At 45.9% G+C, this 27,325-nt stretch overlaps 1 protein-coding gene and 1 pseudogene across 4 annotated transcripts in view; both read left to right on the top strand.

Moving 5' to 3' along the window:
• Positions 1–8,082: 8,082 nt before the first annotated feature.
• LOC144670154 (U2 spliceosomal RNA) lies at positions 8,083–8,258 on the top strand (annotated as a pseudogene).
• A 1,415-nt stretch (positions 8,259–9,673) lies between these two features.
• The window catches only part of fam189a1 (family with sequence similarity 189 member A1), a 56,901-nt gene continuing 39,249 nt past the window's right edge, over positions 9,674–27,325 (top strand). For 2 of the 4 annotated variants that reach the window (XM_078532424.1, XM_078532423.1), the window contains exon 1: positions 9,674–10,006. In XM_078532424.1, coding sequence (XP_078388550.1) covers positions 9,809–10,006 — 198 coding nt within the window. In that variant the 5' untranslated portion in view covers positions 9,674–9,808. The remainder of the gene's footprint in view (positions 10,007–27,325) is intronic. The other 2 variants (XM_078532428.1, XM_078532427.1) reach the window with 1 other exon arrangement.

Genomic DNA, 27,325 nt, shown 5'->3' with positions numbered 1-27,325 from the left:
AGATTACTATTGACTAGAAACTGAACTGGACTAGCCATATAAATACTGTGGCTACCAGAGCAGGTCAGAGGATAGGAATCGTGTGATGAGCAACTCACCTGATTCCCCAAAGCCTGCCGACCATCTACAAGGCACAAGTCAAGAGTGTGATGGAATACTCCCCACTGGCCTGGATGAGTGCAACTCCCACAGCACTTAAGAAGCTTGACACCATCCAGGACAAAGCAGTCTGCTTGATTGGCACCCTTTCACTCATTCACTCCCTCCGCCACTGACCCACAGTAGCAGCAGTATGTACCATCTACAAGATGCACTGCAGCAATTCACCAAGGCTCCTTAGACAGCACCTTCCAAACCCATGACTGCTACCATCTAGAAAGACAAGGGCAGCAGACAGATGGGAACACCATCACCTGCAAGCTCTCCTCCAAGTCACTCACCAACCTGTCTTGGAAATATATTGCTGTTCCTTCATTGTCGCTGGGTTGAAATCCTGGAACTCCCTCCTTAACAGCACTGAGAGTGTACCTACACCACATGGACTACAGCGGTTCAAGAAGAGAGCTCACCACCACCTTCTCAAGGGCAATTAGGGATGGGCAATTAACGCTGGCCTAACCAGCAACACCCACATCCCATGAATGAATATATTTTTTTAAATGTGCACCACAATGTAACAGTGAAATCAATAGTCACGTGCTAGAGACCGAGAAGATGGAATAGTCTGTACAAGAGAAGGGCTGTACTATAAAGGAGTTTTTGAAGAAAAATACTGGAGTTAGACCTATGTCACTCAGAAGCAGTGGGAAACCTTCCCAATCCAGAACAGGCCAAAGGTTACCAGAAGAGTGATCCAAATAGTAATCAAAGTGAAAACCAAACAAAAAACCATAGTGTCCCTAGCAAAGCACCTGAGAGAGAGAGAGAGCATGGAGTCACTAACAGCTGATAGTATAAAAATTATTAATTTTTAAAGGTGTGAAGAAAAAGCATCATTTGTGTCCAATGTGGTTACTAAATTCATACAGTTATCGTTGAATAACTTCCAGTTCCTTACTTAGTGACAAAAAATCACCAACAGTCATAGAAATTCAGATTGTGTAAAGTTATAATGACAAATCTGTTCTCTTAAGCTATAGAATGTATGTTCCCAGTCTCAACCTATCTATCAGTTAAAAGGATCCTCACTTCTTTCCCTAAAATGCATTCATGTAAATCATGGGGAAGAACAGGAAAACCTCCCCCAACTGAGTGAAAAATCGGCATGATTACAGTTCCAGCCAACATTTATCCCTCAACCAATATCAGCAGCATCTCTGGTTACTTATCTCGTTGCTGATTATGGAATCTGCTGGAAAATGACGAGCTGATAAAAAGGACAAAGGTCAATTTTTGTTGCTTTTTCTCGGGTAAAGTTACAAATAAGTTAATATTGGAATAATTTACCAACTAGTGTATTGCTGAAAAAAGAGACATGCCAAAACTTTTCGTCTTGCACTCATCAGGACAGTTCACATGAATACCAGTATAAGAGGAAAACATAAACAACAATTTAAACTGTATGAGAAGAGAGTGCTGATTGATTGGCAAGTGGACTTTGATTGGTAGAAGTGTTGTCATGGAGAATGCACCAATTGATGGTGACTGACAGTTAACTGCCAATCATTGTTTGAAATTTAAATCAGGCAGCTTAACATAAGAACATAAATAGGACCAGGAGTAGGTCATTTGGCCTCTCAAGCCTGCCCCTCCATTCAATAAAACCATGGCTGATCTGCCCCAGGCTTCAACTCCTTTTTCATGCCAGCTCCTCATAGCCCTCAACTCCCCGATATTTTATTATGACACATCCGATGGTAAAGGCTGAGTTGTTCAAATCCTAGAGGGAAACAACTGTCATGACCCACTTTTGCAATTTATATGTTTCAAGATGCAGGCTTTGAATTCAGACCACCAAGTTTTAAGAGGTGTTTTATAAAACTAAATTAAACAATTAATACAAGAAAGATTGTAAACACATACATATGTCTACAAAATTACTACTATAACAACTACAACAATCTCCTACTTAATCTGACTCTCAGTCAGATCCCCGGTAAGGCAGCAGTTAAACACATAGATTTAAACAGACCCCTGGCAAAACACACCCTGGACTCATTCAAAATGAGTTTCTTTCGGCTCTGGGTCCTTGCAGACAGACTTGATGCTTACAGGCTGGAGGCTTTAGAATCCTTCCTCCTTTGACTAACAGCCTTCTCTTCCTTTATACATATTTTCCTCTTTGAATGCAAATTCTCATTGTCATTAGGTTTTTTTAACTTTAAATCTTCTAACATAAAACCCTTTCATAAAACCCACTTTACTAATAAGCTTTAAAAAAATAAACATTGTTTCTGAGCTTCACCTGGTTAGGTGTAATTTTCACCTGCTCTTTTGAATGGTCTATTTAAAAATGCAAGTTGCCCCCCCTTGACACCTTCTATTTCACTATGTTTATCTAATTACCATTTCAAACCTACTTCTCTTCTATACATCAAAGCCTCTAGACCAGCTGGCTTTAATCCAATTAAGATATACACACATAGACACAGACACCACTAAACTCTATTTTAAAATAATTTCCAGTAACATTATAGATATATCTTCTTGACAATTTCAAAAATCTATCTACCTCCTCTTTAAATACTTTCAGTGGTCTAGCCTCAACAACTCTCTGGGGTAGAGAATTCCAGACATTACCCTCTGAGAGATGAAATTCCCTCGCATCTCTGTTTTAAATGAGTGGCCCCTTATTCTAGAACTATGCCCCCGAGTTTGAGATTCCCCCATTTGTGGAAACATCTTTTCAACAGCTACCCTGTCAAGCCCCCTCAGAATCTTGTACATTTCATTAAGATCACCCCTCATTCTTCTAAATTCCAATGAATAAAGGACTAACCTGTTTAGTCGTTCTTTTAAGTCAAAGCCTTCACCCTGATTGGTCAAGGCATTGCCCTGAGGAATAAGTCAGTGAATGTCTGTCACTTATTTTGTTTAGCTGAAACAGGCACAATGTATGTATGTGTTCTTTTTGTCTGCAAAGAACAGGGCCCTGTGTATTAATATATGTCGCTTCCATTACACGCAAATGCTCCACACTGCGAGCCAGACTGACAATCTTACATTAGCTGGCAGCATAATTCCAGCACACTGAAGATTATTTAGCAAACATTGTCCAATCCCGGAATCACATCTAATGTTTGACACTGTGTTTGAGTTTTGCAAGCACGGGCTGGATGTGTATGGTCTGCACCTTGTCTGTGGCAAACAGCAGCAGGGACATGCTGTTTGATATGATCTGCCAGTCTTTGGGACATACAGCCTACAGGCAAACGCCTGTTTAAGGTCACGCTAAAGACCGATGGTAAGGGAGCCATTTTCCACCCTCCTTCCAGTTTCGCAATCGGGGGAAACCGTGGCTACCTGGTCTACGCTGGGCAACCCAAGCATTGCCGCTCATGCGGCAAGGCTGGTCATGTGGCGGCCAACTGCAGCGCCTCCCTCTGCAAGATCTGCAAACAGGAAGGGCACCAGACAAAAGACTGCAAACAGGCCAAGTGCTGCAACCTGTGTGGCGAGGCAAGTCACCTCTACAGGACCTGCCCCAAACGCTGCCGTACTTACGCACAGGCAGCCAAAGCCGACCACGGGGAAGCAGAAGAAATGTTCCGTGTCACTCCAACCACCAAGGCCCCCAGGGAGCTCAACGGGACAAAGGAGGACACAGAGAGAGACAAGGTGGAGAAAGAGATTGAGGCAACAGAGAGCCAATCAACAGCACCACCCCCTGAACCTTCCAGTCCTCAGGACAGCGAATCAATGGAGGAGGAGGCAGCAGTGGAAAAGCAGCAGGGGGAGTGGCGGACGGTGAAGAACAAGAAAAGTAAGAGGGAGCGAAGAAGAAGCAAAGGCGTTTCCCAGAGAAGCGGCAAGAGGCGTCTCCCATCCGACACGGATGACAAGGGCAGCAGCTCTTCGGATGAGGAAGTGCCAGAGCGGCACCGACAGAAGAGGCGGCAAAGCTCCAGGGCGTTGGAGGACGAGACACCCGAGCTCCAGAAAATTGGAGACAACAAGGAGACCAACGCACCCCAACTTTGCCTGCAACCTGAGGAGGCCAGTGCACCACAGCCCCTGGAATCTGGGAGCAGTGAGGCAATCATCGCACCCCAGCTCCAGGAAGCCGGGAACAGCAACCCCCCAGAGGGGGTGAGTTTTGGAGAAGCTTCTCCAGCAAAGGTCATCTCAAAATCCGCTCACTACGTGAACCTCCAGATGCCACTGGAGCAGAACACGGCCAAGGAGATCTACCTCAGCCCATCCAAAGTGAAGGAATTTGAGCTCACTACGGGTATGAAGGAGCAGACTAAAGGTCTGGGACTCTCAGAGACAGTGGGTTTGGTAGGAGAATAAATGCTTTAATATGGGTTTAAAGATTGTATCCATAAATGTGCGTAGCATTAAATCTACTACGCGATGTGTTGCGACCTTGGACTACCTAGCCAAGGTCAAAGCTGACCTGTTGTTTCTGCAGGAGTGTGCGATACCGCACCTCAGCTCCTACAGGCAATGGTCACGATGGTGGTCCCACGGGCCATCGATCTGGTCGGGCGGAAACGACTCTCGTTCCTCCGGCCTGGGTATTCTGCTGCGGGGAGGCAACTTCACCGTCTCCGAGGTCAAGGAGGTGGTGGGCGGGCGACTCCTGGTAGCAGACGTAATGTACAAGAACGCTCCACTCCGGTTAATTAACGTGTACGGCCCGGCACAAAGGGCTGAGCGGCTGGAGGTTTTTCAGCAGCTCCCACTGCTGCTGGCGACCTCCAGGCCGGTCATTCTGGGCGGGGACTTCAACTGCATCATCGATGCGGCTGGACGATCCGGCAGGGCCGGAAGCAGATTGGACGCTACGTCCAGATCCCTGATGGAAACAGTTAAGGATGCCAAGCTGCACGACGTCTTCAGCAACCCTGCAGACGGAGCGCAGCGTAGATACACCTGGTCGCGGCCAGACGGGTCCATTCGTTCCAGGATAGACTTCCTGTTTGTGTCCCGTGCATTCACAGTCAGATCCACCGAGGTCAAGCCGGTGTTCTTCTCTGACCACTGCCTCCTACTGGCGGACTGCCACTTGGAGGAAGACCTGAGGGTGGGCAGGGGGGCATGGAAGCTAAATGTGCAACTGCTGACCCCAGAGAACATTGAGGAGCTCAAGAGGGATTACAAAGGTTGGAGAACCGTGAAACCCCTCTTTGAGTCCCTGACACACTGGTGGGAAGTGATCAAGGGAAGCATCAAGAGGTTTTTCATCCTCAAAGGCACCCAGAAAGCTAGAAAGGAACAGAGGGAAATGTCCCGACTCCAGGAAAAGATGCAGAATCTGCTCCGGCTGCAGTCGATGGGGGTCGATGTCAAGGAGGAGCTCCAAGAGGTGAAGGGCCAGCAAGCCTCGCACTTTGCCTCGGAGGCCTCCAAGATCATCTTCCGTTCCAGAGTCCGCTCCGTGGAGCAGGATGAGACGTGCTCACGTTTCTTCTTCCAAAAGGTACACAGAGAGCGCTCTGTGATCAGCAGCCTGAAGGAAGAAGACGGCTCAGTAAAGTCATCACGGTCCGACATTCTGAGGATCAGCAAATCCTTTTATGCCGGACTGTATGACGTGAAGCCCACGGACAGCACGGCCTCCCAGTCCTTCCTGTCCTCTATCACGGAGGTCCTAGACCACAGTACGCGGGAGAGCCTAGACAAACCGCTAACTCCTGACGAACTGACTAAGGCCCTCGAGTCCTTCGAGAAGAGTAAAACCCCCGGAAGCGACGGCCTGCCGGCGGAGTTGTATTCGGCTCTGTGGGACTTGATCGGCCCAGACCTGCTAGAAGTGTACGAGAGTATGCTCCTGGCCGGCAGCATGTCAGAATCCATGAGGAAAGGCATCATCACCCTCATCTACAAGCACAAGGGGGAAAGGGAGGAAATTAGAAATTGGCGACCCATTTCACTGTTGAATATGGACTATAAGATTCTGTCCAAGGTCATCGCCAACCGGGTCAAATCCGCTCTGGAATTGGTGATTCACCCTGACCAGACCTGCTCTGTGCCAGGCAGGAAGATCTCTGACAGCCTGGCGCTGCTCAGGGATACGATTGCCTATGTACAGGACAGGGGTGTGGATACCTGCCTCATCAGCTTGGATCAGGAGAAGGCCTTTGACAGAATATCGCACACCTACATGGGGGATGTGCTCTCCAAAATGGGGTTTGGGGAGGGAATTCGAAATTGGATCCAACTGCTCTACACTAACATCAGTAGCGCAGTCTCAATCAATGGGTGGGAAACAGATAGCTTTCCGATTAAATCTGGAGTCAGGCAGGGCTGCCCTCTCTCGCCTGTCCTTTTTGTGTGCTGCATAGAACCCTTTGCCGAGTCCATCAGGAAGGATCCGGGCATAAGAGGAGTGACGATCCCAGGCAGTGGAGGCACTCAGGTAAAAGCCTCCCTGTACATGGACGACGTCGCCGTCTTCTGCTCGGATCCGCTGTCGGTGCGCAGACTGATGCACGTCTGCGACCAGTTCGAACTGGCCTCGGGAGCCAAGGTAAATCGTGGGAAGAGCGAGGCCATGTTCTTTGGGAAGTGGGCTGACCGATCCTTTGTCCCCTTCACTGTCAGGGCTGACGGCCTGAAGGTGCTGGGGATATGGTTCGGAGGGACCGGGGCATGCGTTAGAAACTGGAAGGAGCGAGTGGCTATGGTGAAAAGGAAACTGGGCATGTGGGAGCGACGCTCCCTCTCCATTGCGGGTAAGAACCTGGTCATCAGGTGTGAGGTACTCTCGCTGTTGCTGTACGTGGCGCAGGTCTGGCCCATTCCACACTCCTGCGCGATGGCGATCACTCGAGCCATCTTCCGCTTTATCTGGAGGTCGAAAATGGATCGTGTCTGCAGGGACGCGATGTACAAGCCTCTAGATAAAGGGGGAAAAAACGTGCCCAACATCGCCCTCATACTGATGGCCACCTTTGTGTGCGGCTGCATCAAGCGGTGCGTAGACCCTCAGTACGCAAACACCAAGTGTCACTACGTGCTGAGGTTCTACCTGTCCCCGGTGTTGCGAAGGATGGGTCTGGCCACGCTGCCGCGGAACGCTCCAAGTAGTTGGACCGTGCCGTACCACCTGTCCCTGGTGGAAAAATTTATGCAGAAAAACACCTTTGACCACAAGTCCATCAGGCAGTGGTCAGCACGTAACGTCCTAGAGGCCCTGAGGGATAAGGAGAGGGTGGACCCTGTGGGATGGTTCCCCGAGCAGACTGTCAAAGTCATTTGGCAGAATGCCTCATCGCCAGAACTTTCCAACAAGCACCAAGACGTAGCTTGGCTGGTGGTGAGAAAGGCCCTCCCCGTCAGATCCTTCCTACACGCCAGGAGTCTCACCCCCTCTGCACGTTGCCCTCGAGGTGGCTGTGGTGGGGAAGAGACCGTTGTTCACCTCCTTGTGGATTGTGCCTTTGCAAAGAAAGTCTGGAGAGAGATGCAGTGGTTGCTGTCGAGGTTCATCCCGAGCAGTTCTGTGACACAGGACTCTGTGCTCTACGGGCTGTTCCCAGGGACACACACCGAGACAAACATCGACTGCAGCTGGAGGATCATCAACTCGGTGAAAGACGCGCTTTGGTCTGCCCGAAACTTGTTGGTCTTCCAGCACAAAGAGTTGTCCCCGACCGATTGTTGCGGACTGGCACAATCCAAAGTCCAGGACTACGTGCTGAGGGACGCACTAAAGCTTGGGGCAGCTGCCGCAAAGGCGCAATGGGGAAGGGTCGCTGTCTAAGACCTTTCTACCACAGCGCACCGAGAGACTGGGAACTGTTTAGAGCCCCTCGGGCTGTACAGATCAAAATGAAAGGCTGTAAATGATTGTAATATTGTTTGTACTGATGCACCTGGTGATACATTTTGTAAAAGTTTAACCTGGATTGTACCCTTGTAATGTTGTTTTTGAAATGGTTTTGAATGTGATTGAAGATTTTTTATGAATAAAGTATATTTTTACAAAAAAAAAAAAATCTGTTCTTATCAGTTTAATATCTGATACGTCCCTTATCTGGGGACCATATATTAAATTGATTTTTGGAGCAGGGAGATGGAATAGGGGCTTGCTCCGTCCACTCCACGCATCGACCCGGTATTGCAGTATTTCTGGGAATGGTGCACCACCCCTTTCCAGGGGATTTTCAATGCTAAAAATAGATTTCTTACAAACATCTGCTTTCTTTTCTACGGGCTGTTCCCAGGGACACACACCGAGACAAACATCAACTGCAGCTGGAGGATCATCAACTCGGTGAAAGACGCGCTTTGGTCTGCCCGAAACTTGTTGGTCTTCCAGCACAAAGAGTTGTCCCCGACCGATTGTTGCGGACTGGCACAATCCAAAGTCCAGGACTACGTGCTGAGGGACGCACTAAAGCTTGGGGCAGCTGCCGCAAAGGCGCAATGGGGAAGGGTCGCTGTCTAAGACCTTTCTACCACAGCGCACCGAGAGACTGGGAACTGTTTAGAGCCCCTCGGGCTGTACAGATCAAAATGAAAGGCTGTAAATGACTGTAATATTGTTTGTACTGATGCACCTGGTGATACATTTTGTAAAAGTTTAACCTGGATTGTACCCTTGTAATGTTGTTTTTGAAATGGTTTTGAATGTGATTGAAGATTTTTATGAATAAAGTATATTTTTACAAAAAAAAAAAAAAAAAAATACAGCCTACATACCTAGCATCACACTGTTACTGAAATTTATATACCGGATCACTCACTTGCGTGACAGGCAGAACATCTCTTTGGCTTGATGGCAGCATTCTTTTAGTGACGAAACCACTTGTGTTGCTACTGCATTGTAGCAGAGTGCTAGGTTCACCTGCTGCTCAAACTTTTGAGATACCTTGCACCTTCCAGGGTAATCTGAGGTGAACTGGAGACTTTTCAGGGCCAAAAGTGACGGCCTTAGGCCCATTCATGAGTTTGCGTGATATACAGCATGAAATGATCTGATGGGGGGTAGCCATTATCTGGCAGGATGAGTGCAAGACGAAAAACTTCGACATGTCTCTTTTTTCAGCAATGCTCAAGTCCTGTACTACCAAATGACTATTACCAACAAGAGTCCTGATGGGAGGTCGCAACCTGAAACATTAACTCTGTCTCTCTCTACAGATGCTGCCTGGACTTCTGAGTACATCCAGTACGATCTGTTTTGATAACAGTTGCTGACCCCGCCCCCCGGGTGTTCCCGGCCACGCCCCCACCCCAGGTATTCCCTGCCGCGCCTCCTAGACCCCGCCCCCGGGAGTTCCCGGCCCCGCCCCGGAGTGTTTTAGGCCACACCCCTCGAGTGTCCCCCACGGCAACGCCCACCGGGTATTCCCGGACACGCCTCCATCTTGGGCCCCGCCCCCCCTCCTGGGGTGTTCCAGGCCCCGCCCCCCCGGTTATTCCGGGTCCCGCCCGCAATTCAATGTCAACGGCTGTTTTTCCGCTGCATAAGCGCGGTAGCCGGGGGTTTGTGTGAAATCCCTGTCCCGGCGGGGGGGCGGGGGCCCAGTAGCCGGGGTTTGTCCCGGTAGGGGGCGGGGTGAGGCGGTGCTGCTGCTGCTGTTCACGAGGACTGGTTACTCCTGGCAACCGGGAGGCGCAGTTCGCGCGCCCCCGCCGCGCGTCCCCGCCTGCCTTGCCTTGCCTCTTGCCTCTTGCCTGCCTGTCCGCTCTGGCGATGCCCGGCGGCCGCCGCCGCTCCCGTTCACTGGGCCCCGCCGAGTCCCGGCGCCGGGACCGGGGCCGCCTCATGCTGGCCCTCGGTGCCGCGCAGATGGCGCTCGGAGGCCTGATCGTCGCCGTCAGCTTCGCCGCCCTGGCGCTCACCTCCACGGCCCGGGTCCGGCACTCGTGCCCCTTCTGGGCCGGATTCTCGGTGAGTGACTCCACTTTAACCCCGCTTCATCCCACAGGTTAACCCAGGTAAGTAACCCGGGTTAGCACCTGGTTAGTCTTCGGTTAGTAAACCTGACACTAGTGGTAAATTATCTTGGTTAGGTTAACCCGGGTGAGTGACCCCCCCCCCCCCTCTACAAAGTGGGGGCATCAATGGGCTAAGTGAGTGGGCAAAACTGTGGCAGATGGAGTTTAACTTGGGGAAAGTCTGAGCTCATCTCTGGATCTAGGAATGTCCCATGGGAATATTTTCCAAAGAGTGCCAAGCTAGGAACTGTGAATGAGCAGAAAGATTAAGGGATCCAAGCATAGAAATCACTTAAAATTTACTGCTCAGTTATAAAAAGGCTGATCAAAGTCTTGCCCTTTACCTCACAGGGAACTGAAAGGTAAAGGGGAGAAAGTTCTAGCATAGAATGATGCAGCGCAGAAGGACATTGTGCTTGTGCTGGCTCTCTGAAAGAGCTATCCAGCCCAACCTAATACTTCAACTGTCAAAGTTATGGTCAGACCCCACCTGAAGTAAAACAAAAACAGAATTACCTGGAAAAACTCAGCAGGTCTGGCAGCATCGGCGGAGAAGAAAAGAGTCGACGTTTCGAGTCCTCATGACCCTTCGGCAGAACTGTTCTCGAAACGTCAACTCTTTTCTTCTCCGCCGATGCTGCCAGACCTGCTGAGTTTTTCCAGGTAAGTCTGTTTTTGTTTTGCATTTCCAGCATCCGCAGTAGTTTTTTGTTTTTATCCCACCTGAAGTAACCTGTGTAATTCTGGATACTACACCTCCGTAAGGTCATATTGGCCATGGCAGTGCAGGTTCACTAGAATGACACAGGGGCTTAGAGGGTTAAATTATGAGGATGGGTTGCACAGAACAGGCTTGTGTTCCTTTGAATAAGGAAGATTAAGGGGACATGTAGTTGAAGCGTTTAAAGTGATTATAGAATTTGATAGGATAGATAGAGAGAAACATTCCTCTGGTGGGAGAGTCCAGAGCAAGGGGGCATGACCTTTATATTAGTGCTAGACCATCCAGGGATGCTGTCATGAAGCACTTCCTTCACATAAAGGGTAGTGGAAATCTGGAACTTCTCTCCCAAAAAGCTATTGAGGCTGGGGGCCAATTGAAAATTTCAAAACTGCGATTGATAGAATTTTGTTAGGCAAGGATATTAAGAATTACAGAATAAAGCAGGTTAAATGGAGTTAACGTACAGATCAGCCATGGTCCAACTGAATGGCAGAACAGCCTCAAGGGGTTGAGTGGCTTACTTTTATTCTTATGCTAAGTGACTCAGCTTCCCCCAGGGACAGTTACCAGTCGAATCCTGTCATAAACTAGCTGCCTCTACATTGGTGGATTTACTATTGATCCTCTTCTGTCTTTAATATTGTACATTGGAGATATTTATTAATTTTATTTGGGTATAATGAATATTTGCCCTTGCCCTTTCTTTACTGCATTGTGCCATGTTGAGCGTGTGCTGTGCAGTTCCTGGAATTGCCTGTTGCTGCTTGTTCAGCCACTGCTTGTTGCTCTGAAATAATCCCCACTCACGAGCTGTTCCTTCTTCACACACAGGAAATACTCAGTGCAACTCAAAAGCGTAAAGCATAAATGCGTTCCTTGTTAATAATTAATACCAATGTCTCTCAGGAAGCATATTTGTAATTGTCAGGCCAAGTGGGGTGTGAGGATGTGAGGAGACCTGAATCCCCAGCATCAGGTTAATGGCTGTTAATTGAAGACTGTCACACCTCTTGTCTTGGCCATCTCTGACTAATCCCACCGAACTTTCCCTCCCAGCCAAACCTGACTGAGGATGGTTGGACTCTGACCATGTGTGATGGATATTCTTTTTTTTAGGTGCTTCATTTTAAAGTGGGCCCGACACTCTTGATTAAAGTGCTTATTGTTGAATGCATCTTGTTTAAATGGCACTGACTATTGGTCTTGAAGGAAGTAAAGGATTCTGAGATGTGTTTGGAAAAATACACATGCTGAAATGTGTTCTTTTCTATTTTACAATCCAAGGTGTGAGATGGTAGCTGTTTAGCGTGTAGTGATTGATGGAAGGGATTCTGAGAAATAATAAACCTGACACTGTTTAGGGGCAGCGTTTAAACATATTTTCATTTGATAGTTATTTTCAGGAACTTCTGATTTTAATCTACCGCATATACTCATGTAAAAGTTGGTCTCATGATTTTTAGCCTAAAAAAACTTAGCTTTACTTACTCCTCACGTTTTCAGGGATCAAAGCCCAAAAATTTCAGAACCAAAGTATGATCTCTACAATTGCATCAAAAACCTTAATTCATTATTCATTAAAATAATTACACATAGCATAATTCCTCCAGTTTGCACTTGTCATTTAAGGTAGGAAGAATGTAGACTGATTATGATTTTTGGGGGGAGAAATTAACAGATTGGAGAAGAGTAATAACAGTGCACATGGAAACCAACTTCCAGAGCAAACTCTAAATAAATGAAACCCTGGTCTTGTGTCTTCAATCATCAGCCTCATCCTTCCTGTAGAGAGGAGGGGAGACTAAGGCCTTGCCAATCACGCCCTTGTACACGCTGACTCAGTGCAACCCCCTCTGCTCCAAGGCTTAGGTCAATCGCTGGGAGCCGCCAGCGTGGCATTTTCCAATGGTAAGGATGTTGTGCTTCAGTCATACAGGGCATTGGTGAGACCGCATCTTGAATACTGTGCAGTTTTGGCTCCTTATTTAAAGAAAGATGTAAATGTGTTGGAGACTGTTCAGAGGAGGTTTACTAGATTGATACCAGGAGTGAGCGGGTTGTCTTATGAGGAAAGATTGGACAGGCTGGGCTTGTTTCCACTGGAGTTTAGAAGAGTGAGGGATGACTTGATTGAAGTATATAAGAACCTGAATGGTCTTGACAAGGTGGACATGGAAAAGATGTTTCCTCTTGTGGGTGAGTCCATAACTAGGGGGCACTGTATTAAAATTAGGGGTCACCCTTATAGGAGAGAAATGAAAATAAATTTTTTTCTGAGGGTAGTGCAGCCTTGGATCTCTGCCTCAGAATGCGGTGGAGGCGGGTTCACTGAATATTTTTAATGCAGAGATAGATAGATTCTTGTTAGGCAAGGGAATCGAAGGTTACTGGGGGTGGATGGGAATGTGGAACTCTAAGCACAAATATCCATGAAAAAGCCATGATCTTACAATGGCGGAGCAGGCAAAAGGGGCCGAATGGTTTACTTCTGCTCCTATCTTGTATGTTCCCTTTCCCTGACCCCCTGAGCAGCATTGAAACTACAGGTCCAGCCAATACCACTGCCTCCTCTCCTGCGGCATAGGGTTGAGGGAGACTCCTCAATAAAAATAGAGAGAGAGAGAATAAATGGATGATGTGGATGCCACTTTCCCTGTTACCATGTGGATTCTTTTCAGAACCATGTTAGATGTGCCAGGCGAATGTGTTTTAGTTGAAAGTAAACCACTTGAAAACATGACCGATGTAAAAGATGACCCTTAACTTTTTGCCTAAAAAAGTGGGTCTCAAAAATTTGACTTTTACATGAGTATGTAAGATAAATGGGAAAGGGACAGAATCAAAAACAGAGGTTACAAATTACAGGGCTTGACGGGGTAGATGCTGAGAGAATGTTTCCACTCTTGGGAGAATCTTGAAATAGGGTACAGTTTCAGCATAAGGGTTTGATCATTTAAGACGGAAGTAAGGAGGAATTTCTCCTCTGAGGTTCATGAATCTTTGGAATTCTCTACCCCAGAGAGCTGTGGAGGCTGGGTCATTGAATATATTCAAGGCTGAGATAGAAAAGTTTTGAACTGTAGGGGCATCAAGGGTTATGGGGAACAGGTGAAAGTGGAGTTGAAGCCAAGATCACATTAGTCATGATATTATTGAATATTGGTTTATCCCTTTAAAAAAAGATCTGGATAAATATCTGGCCAGGAGAGCATGGAACACTGTAAGAAGTATACATAGTGTTATGGACCTGAGGTGGATTAACTTAAACAGCCCTGATTTCTCCTCTCATTATCTGTCCGTAAACAGAAAGATGGCTTTGCTTTCTGATTTCCGCCTCTCTTATAAGTGGTGGCAGTTTGGAGTGTTCCAGTCCTGTACTAATAACCCCACAGCAAACTTGAGATAAGGTAAAATAACAGGGTTGGTTTATTTTATACACACAAAATGCAGGAAAGGGCTTTCTCAATGTCCACCCCATTTCACACTTATACAATAAAAGAGAGATAAGGGAAAGAAAGAGGTACAGGGCAAGACCAGGATAAAAATGAGTTATTGCTTTACGTGAGTCCAGAATCAGAAGTCCAGTGGCGTATTCCTTCAGAGGTTAACAGGCTGAAACTTTTGAAGGGTGATCCGACTTTCCAGAAGCGAGGACTTTCATGATGGGAGAAGGCATGTAGAGATTAACTAGTCTTGAAGGCGCAGATTCAGAAATTGCAATGTTCCAATAGTTCACAGTGTATATGAGGGCCAGACATTCACCTTAGCAGAGCTCTTTCTGCTGCTACCTGTTAGATGATGAAATGGTAGACAGCCTGGGCTCAGTTCCACACAACAATATTACAGGTTCTAGCAGTTTGGGGGAGGTCATGTGACATACCTCCTACTTCTCCTGGGTCTTGGTCAAAGGATGTATTTTCCCAGTTCTGGCATCTTGAGGTGTTTAATAGAGGAGTCAGGGTCCCTTTCGTCCTTTGCATACATACCATCTCCGTTGGAAAGAGTTCTGCCTTAGAAATGCAAAGGGGGGTTGGTGCATTTCTTTGGAATTTGATTGGCTGTTACAGATGGCATTAGCACCTCTTTAAAGATAATGAGGTCCCTGCTGGTTTCTGAAGGTTAGAATTTCCTCTGGTATGAGTAAAGTCTTCTGGCCGGGAGTCTGCTTAACACAGTGTTGGGGCCGTCAGCTTGTCCTTTGGAATACGCTTGGCTAGACTGAATGCTACACATTCCTAATTGTTAACTGACTGTAGTTTTCCAGGATAATATTAGGGAGTCAGGGAGAAATGTCACAGATTTATCTTGGATTTCAATGTTCTGTTGGCCAATTGGCCAGTTTTTGCATGATTCACATCACTCAGAGGACATTTAGAAGAATACAGGTTCATGAATTAGGAGCAAGATGATCAATTTCTGTTGTCAGCAAAGCTGTTTGTAATGCCTTTCTTTGCATTTTGCAATGTTAGAGGATCCCAAATTCCATGCCAAAGATTAAAATTTATATCCTTGAGAAGTCAGGCGGCAGGCTAATTTATAACAGTTTAACATGTCTGTATTTACGCACACACCCAGATCAAAGACAGGAAGCATATAAAGATTGAGCTGGTTGATTAAGGGGGAATTGTTAGTCCCCAGCTTTGGTTCATATGAGGGAGGTTTATTTATGGAAGCTGCTTTTTGATTGTTGCAGGAGAGACAGATGTATTCCTGACACAAGACAGACGGTTGACATTTTGAATTAGAATTATAAATCAATTAGTGTTATGGTGGTATTTGATGTGACTTATCTTAAAATTCTGCAAGAACCAGATGCTGTGAAATTCCACTGGTTATTCAAAGCTCAAACAGAGCAAATGGAATTTGGAACGTGCCTTACATCAAGGCTACACACTTCATTATAATTCATGAACTTCAAATTTCACTCAAGTTTCAAAATAAATTAAATATATTACATACCAAAAGATAGTGTTTTATAGAATTGTAATGAACAGATGTATACAGAAGTATACATAGTATAGATAAGTTATCACAGCTTGCATCAACCTTCTGTTGTTCATTGTGAGAGACCTGTCAGTGAAGCTTTCCCCCTCTCCTACCCTGCCACCACCCCCCCCGACCCCGTCCAGTAAAAAGAAAATGCAGTTAGCTTTAAATGTAATAAATTAACGATAAAATATCTGCAATTATGATTTATGCTATAATCCAAAGGTAATTGGAGCTAAGGAGCTACAAGTTGTTTGAAGATTTACTGAGTAACAATGTCTGAATTACAGGTTGTGTCAGCCATGACTCGATGGCACTCTCATCTCTGAGTCAGAAGGTCGTGGATTCAAGTCCCGCTCCAGGGATCTGAGCACTAAAATCTAGCCTAACACTCCAGTGCATTACTGTGCTGCCACACTGTTGGAGGGGCAGGAGGGCGGGAGCGCCGCGCTGTCGGAGGGGCAGGAGGGCGGGAGCGCCGCGCTGTCGGAGGGGCAGGAGGGCGGGAGCACCGCGCTGTCGGAGGGGCAGGACCGCGGGAGCGCCGCGCTGTCGGAGGGGCAGGACCGCGGGAGCGCCGCGCTGTCGGAGGGGCAGGACCGCGGGAGCGCCGCGCTGTCGGAGGAGCAGGACCGCGGGAGCGCCGCGCTGTCAGAGGAGCAGGACCGCGGGAGCGCCGCGCTGTCGGAGGGGCAGGACCGCAGGAGAGCCGCGCTGTCGGAGGGGCAGGAATGCGGGAGCGCCGTGCTGTCGGAGGGGCAGGACCGCGGGAGCGCCACGCTGTCAGAGGGGCAGGACCGCGGGAGCGCCGCGCTGTCGGAGGGGCAGGACTGTGGGAGCGCCGCGCTGTCGGAGGGGCAGGACTGTGGGAGCGCCGCGCTGTCGGAGGGGCAGGACATGCGGGAGCGCCGCGCTTTCGGAGGGGCAGGAGTGCGGGAGCGCCGCGCTGTCGGAGGGGCAGGACTGTGGGAGCGCCGCGCTGTCGGAGGGGTCATCTTTCAGAAAAGACATTAAACTGACATCCCATCTGCACCCTCAGGTAAATGTAAAAGATGCTACGGCAGTACTTCGAAGAAGAGCAAAGAAGTTCTCCCTGGTGTCCTGGGATGACCTCGCTGTTTATTTAATTCCTGTTTGAGGGAGCTAGCTGTGTGCAAATTGGCTGTTGTGTTTCCCACATTACAGCACATCAAAAATACTCTGATATTAAAGTGCTATGGGACATCCTAACTCATGTAAGGTGCTGTGTAAATGCAAGTCATTCTTTGTGTGTGAAATATACCTGTCATCAACAGCAGCCCTGGATTTTAATGACCATTCTGAGCAGTGTTTTCCCCAGAATTTCTTTAAAGTTTATGGGTGAGTGAAATTCGTCCTGTGTCTGCTACAACAGTGAACAATAACCAATAGTACAATTCTGCATTCAATCCAGAGGACTGCACAACACATGAGTGAAGTACACATGGGTTCAGATCTGTGACTATAACAATGGGGTACAAAACTGGCGGGTACAGGTCCGTCACTGTATATTTTTTATTCATTAATGGGATGTGAGCGTCACTGGCTAGGCCAGCATTTATTGCCCATCCCTAATTACTCTTGAAAAGGTGGTGAGCTGCCTTCTTGAACTGCTGCACTCTATGTGGTGTAGGTACACCCACAGTGCTGTTAGGGAGGGAGTATAACGTAGGTACAGTACAGCTGGGTGAAGGTCTGTCACTATGACACTGAGATGCAGCACTAGTGGTACAGGTCTCTCACTTAATAATGATTGCAAAATTGAAGCCCATGGGAATAAAAGGATAGTGACAGTGCGAATATGCAATTATCTAAGAAACAGAAAGCATAGTAGTGGTGAGTGGTTGCTTTTAAATCTGGAATTAAATAAACAGTGATGCCCCCGAGGAGTCAGTTTAAGGGTCACTACACATCTGAATGACCAACACTTCTACAACAGTGCATAATTTCAGAGTTTGCAGATGAGATGGATTTTGGAAAATTTGATAACAGTAAGGAGAATAGTAACAGACATCAAGAGGACATAAAAGCAAAAAACTGCAGATGCTGGAAATCCAAAACAAAAACAAAAATACCTGGAAAAACTCAGCAAGTCTGGCAGCATCTGCGGAGAGGAACACAGTTAACGTTTCAAGTCCGAATGACCCGTCAACAGAACTAAGTAAAAATAGAATTAAAAAACCAGCTTATATTTCACCTCGCTTCTATTTTTACTTAGTTCTGTTGAAGGGTCATTCGGACTCGAAACGTTAACTGTGTTCCTCTCTGCAGATGCTGCCTGACTTGCTGAGTTTTTCCAGGTATTTTTGTTTTTGATCAAGAGGACGTAGAATGACTGGTGAAATAGACACACGGTAGTTGCAATTTATTGGAGTGAAGTGATTCATTTTGGAAGGGTAAATTGCCACTTCCCCTTTCATTCCTGTGTGTGTCTATAAGTGTGAGTGAGATCGCATGCTTATGTGATCAAGTGGGTTGAGTGGGAGTGTCTAAGTATGTGAAAGTAAATGAGAAAATGGTTAGCAAATATCACCATGTGAGTGAGGAAAGAGATTAGGAAAAATTTCTTTTCTTGGAGAATTTAGCAGCATGGAATACTTTGCCAAAGGGAGTAATTGAAGCAGAGATCATAGCATGTTTTAAGAGAAAATTGGGTAAACATTTGAAGCAGGTGTTGGTGACCAATCAAGGCACTGCAATTAGTTTTGGATTGTTCTAGCAGATCCAATAGGCCAAATGTCCTGTGGACAAAAAAGACTTGCATTTCTATAGCACCTTTCCTGACCTCAAGATGTCCTAAAGTGTTTGACAGCCATTGAAGTAATTTTGAAGTGCAGTCACTATAGTAATGCGGGGATTAATATCTGTATAATGTGCTGCAACTACAGGTAAAATTTCTAATTTTATCCCTTTTTTGTTTTTGAAATATTTTTGAAGATTCTGTGCTTTGTTATAAGCAAGGTAATCTACTCCTGTGCAATTTATTTCTAAGGTACAGTTGTTCAAAGCAGACCATGTGGTTAATTGAATGATGCAGTGGGCTCAAATATTACAGCTCAAATCCATCAGATGCTGATGAATGCAAGTCTCTCCTAGTTCTGGTGAAAGGTCATTAACTTGAAACATTAACTCTTTCTCTCTTCAAAGATGCTGCCTGACTTGCTGAGTATTTCCAGTTTTTATTTCAGGTTACCAGAGTCCACAGTGTTTTTCTTTTGTCTTTGTAGACTGATCTTGTGCAGAACTTCACATGTCCAGTTCAAATTGTCAGCATGTTTATCTAATAGTTAGAGCCAATTTCTGATCTGTTTCTCACTTTCTGGAGCCCCATTATTTCCCTGCAGTCTCTTCAACTGAAGTGTTTAGTTGAGTCTAATCCACATAGCTGGGTGGGGAAGAAATATCCCATCTCACTTTGAATGTTGTCAGTTTTTATTATGCCCCTTTATCCCAGTTGGGATCAAGTCGTATGCTTACCTCTCCCTAGTCCTTCCTGCATTTTAAATTCCACCTGCTTTGAGGTGCAATATACCTTTAAGAGAATGTGAGCAGATTGACCACGTAATTATATTACCCAATTGTTGTGCAGCGCTGGCTACAATGTTAATGGGTGGTTTAGAATAGGGTCTGGTTTGAGAAGCACACGTGTATTAGTGCTCTGTGACTTGTGTTAATAAACAGCATGTGCTTCATCTTACATTGGTCTCTGCATATGCAGTATCTTGTTTACCAGTTCACTCACCAGTGGATATCCATGCAACAGCGTTCACTGAGAAGGAACATAACAGCTGGCGACGAGGCAAAACATAACCAGTTGACGACGCAAAGAAAGCTGCAGAAATTAAACAGAAGTAAATCAGCCATACCTTGCAAGCCGATTGTTAAGTACAGCCTTCATCATAGCTGTCCAAGTTATCTCCCTCCAGTATGCCACAGTTTGGCCGGATCGAACCATTTGATCAGACCAGCGGCGACAGGTCACATTATATTCTTCTTTTTGGTCAGCAACATATCAGGCGAGGAGAAGAGACGAGTGATCCTCTTATCGACATGGGACAGTAAAACATACAGCCTAATTCGTAGTCTAACGGCACCCGATGCCCCAGATTCCAAGAGCTTTGATGAGTTGGTGAATCTTGTGAAAAGCCACTTTCAGCCGAAACCCTCAGTAACAATGCAGCGTTTTAAATTCAATTCGAGGTGTCGCGCCCTTGGAGAGACAGTCGCTTGCTATGTAGTAGCCTTAAAACAACTGACAGAGCACTGAGAGTTCGGGACGTTGATTAGCGGCATGTTAAGAGACTGATTAGTGTGTGGGATTAATGAAGATGCCATTCAAAAAAGGTTGTTGTCAGAAACTAATTTAGACTTCAGCAAGGTGCTGGTGTTGGTGCTCGCAATGGAGACGCAGTCAGGGATTCAGAAGCAATCAAGGGAGCACAAAATGGCGCCGTCCTTCGAATCGGGAGGGAAGACTGGTTAGAAATGGCGCAGAAGCGCAGGACTCCGCGGAAAGGCGGGAAACTGCCACAATTAACAGACCAACAAAAAGCAATGGTTTAACAGAGAAAAACCACAATAATAACAGCAGAAATGGAACCAGACAGCCTGCAAGTGAACGACAATTTAAAAGAATAGAGTGTTTCTACTGCCATTGTAATGGGCACATTATACAATATTGTTAAGACAGAACTTTAAGCAGAAAGATAGAAATCATGAAATCCACATAATAGAGGAACCAGAAGAAACAGAGTCAGATATTTACTCACTACACAACTTAAATGGGTAAAACAGATCCAGTCTACGTGACCATGAAAGTCAATGGGAAACCCATCCGAATGGAGGTGGATACACAGGCATCCACGGCAATTATTGGGGAACTTATGTTCAAATAGCTGAAAGGAGGAGACCACTCATTAAATCTGGAAAATTCAGATGCTAAATTAAAGACTGGCAAATACATACCAGTAAGAGGTATATGCAAAGTTCCAGTACAGTATGGAAATCAGTCTGTTAACTTACCCCTGATAGTGGTAGCAGGGGAGGGTCCAAGTCTACTTGGTTGGAACTGGCTTAAGGAAATAATGTTGGAGAGGACCGAGATTTTTAAACTCAGGATGAAAGATCTGCAAGAATTATTACAGAAATATGCCTCCGTCTTGAGGGAAGAGCTTGGAAGATTCAAGGGCTACAAGCTAAAATCCACGTGGGTCCTGGGGCAACCCCCAGATTCTTGAAGGCGAGGCTGGTCCCCTATGCATTAAGAGAAAATGTTGATGTCGAGTTGGAAAGGTTGGGAATCATACAACCTACACAATTTTCCGAATGGGCAGCACCCATAGTTCCAGAACTGAAGCCTGACCAGATTGTGCAAATATGCGGGGACTATAAGTTGACCGTTAACAAAGTGGCCAGACTTGACAGGCATCCTATACCGAAAATTGAATTGTACTCCAAGCTGGCAGGGGAAACCACATATACGAAACTCAACATGAGCCATGCTTACCAGCAAGTCGGGCTAGAAAAGACCTTTTGATATTTTGTGACTATTAACACGCATAAGGGGTTATACCAATAAACCAGGTTACCCTTCGGAGTCTCTTCGGCTTGTGCTATTTTCCAGTCAACAATGGAAAATTTACTTCAAGATTTGTCCCATGTTATGGTTTATCTTGATGATGTCCTAGTAACAGGACTAACTGATGACGCACACCTGGCTAACTTGGGAGAGGCATTGAAGCGTTTCTCACAAGCTGGGGCATGTTTCAAAAGAGAAAAATGTATCTTCCAAGCAAAAGAAGTGGTTTACCCGGGTCATAGGGTCGACTCGCAGGGCCTTCACCCAGTAGAAGACGAGGTGAGAGCTATTCGTGAGGCGCCAGCACTGGAAAAACGCCATAGAGCTCAAGTCCTTCTTGGGAATGATTAACTATTATGGCTGTTTTCTCCCAAATTTGTCAACAGTACTGGTTCCATTATACTTTACTCAAGAAAAACCACAGGAGGACTTGGCAAACTCCGCAACAACAGGCTTTTACGACAGTAAAGCAGTTGCTACATTCATCGGCCCTCTTGGTACATTTCGACCCAAAGAATTAATTTTGACCTGTGATTCATCCCCTTACGGGGTAGGGGCAGTACTCTCCCACCGGATGGCAGATGGCTCCGAATGGTCCATTGGTTACATCTCAAGAACGCTCAGTGTTGCAGCGCAAAGATACTCGCAAATGGAGAAAGAAAGCTTATCCATCGTATTTGGCATTAAGAAGTTCCACCTATACACCCATGATCACCACTTCACCATTGTATCTGATCACAAGCCACTACTAGGCTTGTTCGGGGAAGATAAGGCAATACCCCCAATTGCCTCTGCACACATCCAAAGGTGGGTACTGATTCTAGCTGCTTACAAATCTACTTTTATCCACCAGTCGGAAGCCAGATTTCAAATGCCGACACACTGAGCCGATTGCCTCTAAAAGACAGCACTGTGAACGTCCCAGTTCCTCAAGAATTACCTTGTTATTAAACTTTCTGGATTTGTCACCAGTACATGCCAAACAAATAAGAGAGTGGACAGACCACGATCCAACTTTGTCTCACGTAAGGGAACAAGTCTTACAGGGATGGTCTAACGAACCAAAGTCCGACAAAATGAAGCCCTATTTTAATAGGGGATACGAGCTCACCTGCCAGGATGGCATCTTGCTGTGGGCAGCGAGAGTCATTGTGCCTCTGAGACGAAGAAAGCCATTACTGACCGAATTGCATAGTGCTCACCCCGGCATCTCTAGAATGAAGCTGTTGTCGCACAGCTACTTATGGTGGCCAGGGATGGATACTGAAATCAAAACCTTAGTCAAGAGCTGCATACAGTGGCAACAGGTACAGAAATTGCCCTCTTCTGCTCCATTGCATCCCTGGAATGGCCAGGAAGGCAATGGGTCCACCTCCACATTGACTACATGGGGCCTTTTTTGGGCACAGTGTTCCTCTTGATATAGATGTTCACTCAGAGTGGATGGATGTATACGAGATGAGATCACCCGCATCTGTCACCACCATAGACAGATTACGTCAGAGTTTTGCGATACACGGGTTGCCAGAGGTAACAGTGTCTGATAATGGAACAACATTCACCAGTGGGGAATTCCAAAGATTTACAAGTCTCAACGGCATAACACATGGTAAGACCTCGTCATATCACCCTGCATCCAATGGTATGGCCGAGAGGGTAGTCCAGACCTTCAAGTCCAGAATGAAAAAATTGGATGGAGGCTCTGTTGCTACTAGATTATCATGTTTCCTACGCAGCTATAGGACCATTCATACAACCACCCGCAGAGCTACTGATGACGAGACATCACGTTTGAGTCTCATGAGGCCGGATTTAGGGGGGAGGGAATAGAGAAGCCAGGAGGCCCAGAAAAATGGTTGCCACAGTCTTGAAAGAAACTTCACTGTTGGAGACACAGTTTTTGCAAAGAACTTTGGAGATGGGCCCAAATGGCTATCAGGTGAAGTTACTGCAGTGACAGGACCCCTGTCCTATCACATATTGGTCAAAGGTCAGATAATTAGGCGACACGTAGATCACCTCAGGAAAAGGGAAACAAATCTACAAGAAAGGACGTGCCAAGCATTCCCATTGAAGTCTACACCACATGTGGAAGGAACTCCACTTGGTTTGGAAGTGCCTGTGGAACCTGTTGAGCCTGAGAGAGTCGAAGAGACAAACTTACAGGTTCCTACTGGAGAGCCTAGTGGATAGATAACTCCTGAGAGGGAGGCCTCAGATAAACCATCCGAAGTCGTAGAACCACGACGGTCGACACATTTGAAGAAGGCTCCAGAGAGACTGATTTTGTAAATGGTTTACTTATGTAAATAGTTGATATATTGTAAAAATTGTAGATTGTACTTTCGAGTAAAGGGGGAGGGCTGTGGTAATCTGAGGTGCAGTACACCTTTAAGAGAATGTGAGCAGATTGACCACATGATTGTATTACCCAATTGCTGTGTGGTGCGGGCTACAATTTTAATCAGTAGTTTAGAATAGGGTCTGGTTTGAGAAATACACATTGTGTTAGTGTTCTGTGACTTGTGTTAATAAACAGCATGTGCTTCATCTTACATTGGTCTCTGCATCTGCAGTATCTTGTTTACCAACTCACCAGTAGGTAGACGTGCAGCCGTGTTCGTTGAGCAAAGCGACCTGACAGAGAAGGAACATAACAGTACTATTGATGTTTTTTCCTCTCTTTGACCCTCCCCCACCTTTTAGATGCCCCAAGTGATGGTCAAGTAAGCTCTTCCACTGTTCCTACCAGTCATACTGCCTGACTGATTGGTAAGAACACAGGAACTAACTGCCTGATCTCACTCAGCTCAGGGAGGGCTGCCCTGGGCTTGGTTTGATGCCTTAGACATTCAGGACTATGTATTGTGCCCCTATGAAGCAAAGCAAACTAGTGTAGCACCTAGGTATGTGCCAGTTTGAATGGTAATATTAGTGGAGAAAAAGTACTGGAGGAACTTGAGGAACTAAAATCTGACATCCCTAGGACCTGATGACTTACATCCTAGGGTTCTAAAAGAGAGAGTGCAGAGATAGTGGATGCGTTGGCTATGATTTTCCAAAATTCCCTAGATTCTGGTATAGACCCAGAGATTGGAAATTAACAAATGTAACACCGCTAATCTAGAAAGGAGGGAGAGAGAAAACCGGGAACTACAGGCCAATTAACCTGACATCCGCTATTGGGAAAGTGCTGGAATCTATTACTAAGGAAGTCTTAATGATACATTTAGAAAAACATAGTGTGATTAGGACAAGCCAACGTGAATTTTACAAAATGGAAATCCTGTTGACAAATTTATTAGAGTTTTTTGAGTATGTGACGAGTTGGATAGATAAAGGGGAGCCAGTAGACGTAGCATACTTGAATTTCCAGAAGGCATTTGATAAGGTGCCACACAAAAGGTTGATACACAACTTAAGGGCTCATGAAGTTGGGATTGAAATCAGAATGGATAGAGGATTGGTTAACGGACAGAAAGCAGTGAGTAGGAATAAAAAGGAATTTTTAAGTTGGCAGGCTGTGACTAGTGGAGTACCGAAAGGACCAGTGCTGAGGCTTCAGGTATTTACAATCTAAGTTAATGACTGAGATGAAGAGACGAAGAATATTGTATCCAAGTTTGCTGACGATACAAAACTAGGCGGGAATGTAAGCTGCGAGAAGGAAACAAAGACTGCAGAAAGATATCGGCAGGTTAAGTGAGTGGACAACAAAGTGGCAGACGAGTATAATGTGGGGGAATGAGGTTATTCACTTTGGTCATAAGAATAGAAAAGATGAATTTTTTAAAAGGTATGAAACTTGTAAATGTTGATGTCTGAGAGACTTGGGTATACTTGTACAAGGAACACAAAGTTAGCATGCAGTTACAGCAAGCAATTAGGAATTAATAATGTATGTTAGCCCTTATTGCAAGTGGGTTGGAGTACAAGAATAAAGAAGTCTTGCTACAGTTGTATGGGGCTTTGGTTAGACCACACCTGCACTAGTGCGTGCAGTTTTGGTCTCCATATTTAAGGCAGGATATACTTGCTTTGGAGTCTGTACAGTGAAGGTTCACTAGGTTGGTCCCTGGGATGAGGGGGTTGCTCTATGATGGGAGGCTGAGTAAATTGGGTCGACACTCTCTGGAATTTAGAAGAATGAAAGATGACCTCATCGAAAAATTCAAGGTTCTAAAGGGGCTTGATGAGATAGACACTGAGATATTTCCCCTGGCTGGGGAACCTAAAACAAGGGGAACAGTTTCAGGATGATGGATGGATATTTAGATGAGGTGACTTTATTTTGCTCAAAGGGTTGTGAACCTTTGGAATTCTCTAACCCAGAGAGTTGTGGATACTCCATTGTTGGATATATTTAAGGCTGAGATAAACAGACCTTTTGGTCTTTCAGGGAATCGGGGGATGGGGGAGTGGATGGGAAAGTGGAGTTGAAGCCTGAGATCAGCCATAATCATATTGAATGGTGGAGCAGGCTCGACTGGCTGTACTACTCTGGTCTACTGCTGCTCCCATTTCTTATATTTTTATGTAACAGTTTTTTCCACATTGGAAAATTTGTTTATCCTTGTCCCAGTGAGAGCTGCGGATGGAGATGCAGAGATGGTGCTAATCCCTAAATGTATATTGTATTTCTCTTCATTTGCTCACCTCCCATTTATGCCAGGAATTAGATTCAGTATGGGCCATTAGCTATCCATTCAATCAGACCGTCCCACTGCACATTGCCCTGAAGCAGCGAGCTAGCAGGAGGGGGTGTCAGTGACTATCACTAAATGATTCATGTAGCTACAGCATTAGAGGGATAGCTGGAGAGAAGGGATAATAATCGGCTGATTTATGCAGTTTCATCATTCATGAGAAAGGAGAGACTTGATGTTGGCGCTCCCACTATTCGGGCGTATTTTAATTTGAAACAAATCCAAACTCTCAGCTGAATTTTCTGACTTTTTTTCTGACTGCCCGACTCTAATGTAATTTAAGCTACAATCTAGCAATCAACATCAGAGCCAGGCCGGGTGAGTGAGGTGGGGGGCAGGGCTGTGGACGAATGTGGGGAGGTGAGGGGGTGGGATGAGTGAGGGGGTAGCTGGCAAATGACGGAGGAATGGAGTGAGACTTGGGGCAGTAGGGCGAGTGTGGGACGGGGACAGCGAACTTTACACCGAGCCATGGAGCTATGCACTTGCTGGGTCTGTGGAACTATTGAAGCAGGACCTGGGCACCTGACATTTAACACGTATGTGAAGGATATAAGTTATACAGGAGGCACCAACACTATCTGAAATTGGCTGACTCCACACTGGGCCTGAGGAGATCGATATCACATCTGGGACCCCTTTAGCCGCTGATGAGACAATTGTTAATAAACAGATATGGATAAGATATAGCAGAGGAAGTTTAATGTTTGGCTGGCTGGAGAAGAAAGCTGACGTATGGTTCACACAGCTTTCCACAGCTCACATTCTCAAAACAGAAGAGCTCAGGCGTTACGAATTTTAAAAGAAATGGTCTTTAAGGAGCCCCTGACCTGACTTTGAACAAACACATTTTGTAAATATAAATACAAAAAAGATTGAGAAATAGTTTATTTTGAAAAAAAAAATGAGATTATTGTGAGACTGTGCTTCAAAGAAACCCAGCCTGTAGCCCAGAGCAATCTGACATGTTTGCATGTCTCCAATTCACAGCTTTTAATATAAAGTTATTATTTGAGTATGTGTGAGTAATTGTAAATTCGTCACCTCCCAGCATATTACAAAATCAAACTGGGCATCTCGTGTCAGAGTCAGACAGCAGATAAAAATATAGCCTACAAATGCAGGAAATAAATTGCAAAGCCACATTCCTCTAGAAGAAAAGACAATATCTGTCATCATCACAACTGGTTAACGTCTCCACACGCTCTGCCAGATTTATACTTTGCCTCTGTTTCTTTACTCCAAGCTTTCAGCTCAGTG

This window comes from Cetorhinus maximus, chromosome 30 (assembly GCF_964194155.1).
Source record: "Cetorhinus maximus chromosome 30, sCetMax3.hap1.1, whole genome shotgun sequence".
NCBI lineage: Eukaryota > Metazoa > Chordata > Chondrichthyes > Lamniformes > Cetorhinidae > Cetorhinus > Cetorhinus maximus.
Note: the sequence above shows the minus strand (reverse complement) of the source record. Positions and strands in the feature narration are given on the sequence as shown.